This window comes from Chironomus tepperi, unplaced genomic scaffold (genome assembly GCF_022539635.2).
Source record: "Chironomus tepperi strain 1889 unplaced genomic scaffold, CSIRO-AGI_Ctep_v1 contig_320, whole genome shotgun sequence".
Taxonomy (NCBI): Eukaryota; Metazoa; Arthropoda; class Insecta; order Diptera; family Chironomidae; genus Chironomus; species Chironomus tepperi.
The window spans coordinates 27,609-31,283 of NW_027226442.1; the positions used below are offsets into that span (position 1 = coordinate 27,609).

Sequence of the window (3,675 nt, forward strand, 5' to 3'; positions counted from 1 at the left end):
GATCGTTTCTATCAATAAAATATTACCTAAAAGTGCCAATAAAGGAAAATTTTGAAATTGAGTATTGTGGCTCAGGAAAAATAAAGTAAATGATAACACTTCTAGGCTAGAGGGCGAAGCCGACTCATGTTTAGCTCGTTATAGCCAGCTAAAAATCGACTAACGGATTTCGTTGTTTACTTTTAGCTGGCTAAACGCATATTAGCCGGCTGAAAAGAGAATTTTTTCCTTGTGAATTTCATACAAAAATTCAAACTTTTTCTTTTTTAGCTGCATAAGTTCGAGACTCAAATTTGTTTTATTCTTCTTTTTTTACCCTAAAAAGTTAAAGCGAGCTAGCTAAAGCTAATAATTAGTTAGCTAAAGAGGAGTTTAGCCAGCTAAAGCGAGCTAACGGAAATTCACGAAATTTTTTAGCCGGCTAAAGCCGTTTTTAGCTGATCTTAGCCGACTATAGCGAGCTAAGCTCGGCTTCGCCCTCTGCTTCTAGCTACTTGTTTTATGTTTTAAAAAATCCTTTATATTTTGTGAAAACTATAGTTTAGAAATATCTTAATTTTTAAAATGATTTGTTATATTTAAACACAACATGTGATCTCTTTTATCGTTCCAGCCACCATTCTTACTTAATATGAAATTTGGATTAAATTCATATCCAATCTTAAGGTTTGAGGGATAAAAATTGTCCGAAGAATAGTGAAAACTTTCTATTAAATTTGAAACAATGCTTTCAGCGCTACATTCTACATTTTTAAAAGCATGCATACCACATTGTCCGATATGAAAAACTCTTGGAGTAAATAAACTAAGTGTCTGTAATTTATTCACCATGCAACTTCTGCTAATATGTTGAATACTCCAATCCCAATTGTAATCTAACAATTAAAGGTTAATTAATTATCGTATGAAAAAAGTTTTTATTAATTACCATCGTATGTACAAAAAATATTTGAACAATTTTTTATATTAATCCACGTGCTCCTTTTAAAAGCCATTCCCATATTATGCTTACTGGAAACCCATTCACTTTTTATCACCTTAATTAAATACAAGTGTTAAATGATTATAAAAGTCAATAACAAATATAATTAATTCTTTAATATTTTCGTGTGTCAGGTGGAAATTATTTTACTTACATCATTGTTTATAAAGGAAATATTTCTTGTTGGTACTTTATGTTTTCCCAAAACTAATATATTGCATTCTTTACACACTTCTAAAGCTTTACTTTCCATAAGTTTTATCATATACAAAAAATCTGGTGCTACATAATGATCTTCCTCCAGAAAGAGAAAATAACCATCGTAGTTTTGTGTAATTGTAACATGATCAAATACTTGATTCGCTTTCCACCTTAAAAAATAGTCATTAAAGAAATGTGATTCAGAGTTGCGATGACAGGTACCTGTCACAGGTAGAGGTGACAGGTTCTGTCAAAAGATGACCTGTGACAGGTCGTTACCTGTTGACAGGCAATTTGTCACAGGTCTGACCTGTCGCAGGTCACGCCTGTCACAGGTGATGGCCTGTCGACAGGCGAAATTTTTCTGCCTGTCACAGGCGCGACCTGTCACAGGTCTCACCTGTCACAGGTGATGACCTGTCGACAGGTCAAATCTGTCTGTCTGTCACAGGTCTTCACCTGTCGACAGGTCAAATCTGTCTGTCTGTCACAGGCGCGACCTGTCACAGGCCACACCTGTCACAGGCCACACCTGTCACAGGTCTTCACCTGTCGACAGGCAGATTTTTTCTACCTGTCACAGATTTGACCTGTTTCTGTTATATGTACCTGTCATCTTTTAAAAAAAATTTCACTTGTGAAGTATAAATTTTCATTCAAAATTTATCCAATTTTTTTTTGTTTTCAGAGAAAAGAGTTCAAATCTCAAATTTCATTCATATATTTTTCATATTTTCATATTTTTAACAAAAAACATAGATTAAATAACCGAAACAGATCAAACCTGTGACAGATAGATGAAAGTCTACCTGTCGACAGGTGAAGACCTGTGACAGGTCGCGCCTGTGACAGGCAGAAAGATTTGACCTGTCGACAGGTCATCACCTGTGACAGGCGATACCTGTGACAGGTCAGGCCTGTGACAGGCAGACAGATTTGACCTGTCGACAGGTGAAGACCTGTGACAGGCGACACCTTGACAGGTCAGGCCTGTGACAGGCAGACAGATTTGACCTGTCGACAGGTCATCACCTGTGACAGGTGACACCTGTGACTGGTCGCGCCTGTGACAGGCAGAAAAATTTCGCCTGTCGACAGGCCATCACCTGTGACAGGCGTGACCTGCGACAGGTCAGACCTGTGACAGGCCAAATTTTTCTGCCTTTCAACAGGTAACGACCTGTCACAGATGGACTGTTTTTGTTGACCTGTCACAGATTGCAACTCTGATGTGATTTAAAATTTTAATTTGAATATGTACATAATTTATAATTTACCACCAGTGATGCTTGATTTGTGCATAAGCAGCTTCTCTGTAGTGACCAAATGAATCTGGAGAATCGTAACTTTTACATTTAAGAACTTTTGCGAAATCTTGATTTACGTCACGAGCACAATCTTCTGGATCCGTTCCAGGAAATTCTTTTGGGTGTAATTGAATCGAGTATGGATAAAAAATTTGTAGAACTCGACAAAATTTAATACTGTTCACTATGTGATTAATTTCATCGTCGAAATAATCATGAGAAAATATAAGTAATGTTTGAGATATATTAGATGCAATCGATAGACCATTAATTAAATGTCGTAAATATTCAAATCGTTTGTGAACTTGGACGACAACAACTATAGATTCATTTGAAAACGGTTCAAACACATCATCATTTAGAATTCTTTGATTTCTATTTTGATTGGATATAAAAGATTTTATTGAAGTAATATTTGTTATGTTAACATTGTAAATTGATGTAGTATAATCCATTGCTGATCTTATTACTTCTTTCGTATTTGCTAGAAAAAGATCGGTCAAAAAGTAACTGGTAGCATTTCAACGTGTGCTGACCGAGCAACTAACAGTTTTATTCATAAAAAAATTATAATCAACACTTACAATGAATTTCACTTAATTGAAAATAATGTTGGAATACAACTATCATTACAAACAAAAAGAGAAAAAATCGAAAAATAAAAAATTGTTTTCTTTTAACTACCATTTTAAAATACTTTTTATGATATCAATGTTTTGTATCACTTGGTTTATAAGACACTAATCTACATTCTAATTTACCTATATAGATCTATATTAATATTTAAAAAAGAGGAAAAAATGTGTTGTTTTAATTTGCACAGTAGTTTTATTTTGTTTTACTAGTTAGTACTTTTTTTATTATTGTATATAACTTGTTTGAAATATAAATATGGCTTTTAGATAACTGCTGAAACTTAAGGTTGACAAGATTGTATTGTTCGAAAATGTACACAACATTGATAACATGATGAAAACTATGTGTTTTGTAAGACTTGGAAATAAAAAATGTAAATTTGTTAAATCATATAAAACATCTGTCGTTGATAATAGCGAATATCATTTCCAACTGAAAATTGTCAATGGTTATTTAAGGTTGGCTTTTAAAATACTTTTTATTTATTTATTATATCATGTGAGATATAAAATCAATTTGCTGATTGTATTAGGACTATTTGAGAAAAAA

At 33.5% G+C, this 3,675-nt stretch overlaps 1 protein-coding gene across 1 annotated transcript; it reads right to left on the reverse strand.

Annotated features, from left to right (window-relative positions):
- Positions 1–552: 552 nt before the first annotated feature.
- Positions 553–3,080, reverse strand: LOC139093025 (alpha-1,6-mannosyl-glycoprotein 2-beta-N-acetylglucosaminyltransferase-like). Its single transcript, XM_070643614.1, has 5 exons — positions 3,075–3,080; positions 2,461–2,974; positions 1,137–1,353; positions 929–1,037; positions 553–875 (listed from the first exon to the last, which is right to left on the reverse strand). Exons 2-5 carry the CDS (start codon positions 2,943–2,945, stop codon positions 553–555), a joined length of 1,134 nt encoding a protein of 377 aa, XP_070499715.1. The 5' UTR covers positions 2,946–2,974; positions 3,075–3,080.
- Between the last annotated feature and the right edge of the window lie 595 nt (positions 3,081–3,675).

Bases quoted from the DNA above. Each gene is read 5' to 3' on its own strand.
- LOC139093025 (XM_070643614.1), bottom strand. From the start codon at position 2,945: ATGGATTATACTACATCAATTTACAATGTTAACATAACAAATATTACT. The intron at 1,354-2,460 runs GTAAATTATAAA...CTATTTTTTAAG, and splicing joins CAAATCAAGCATCACTGGTG to GTGGAAAGCGAATCAAGTAT. The intron at 876-928 runs GTAATTAATAAA...TTTAATTGTTAG, and splicing joins TATTTTTTGTACATACGATG to ATTACAATTGGGATTGGAGT.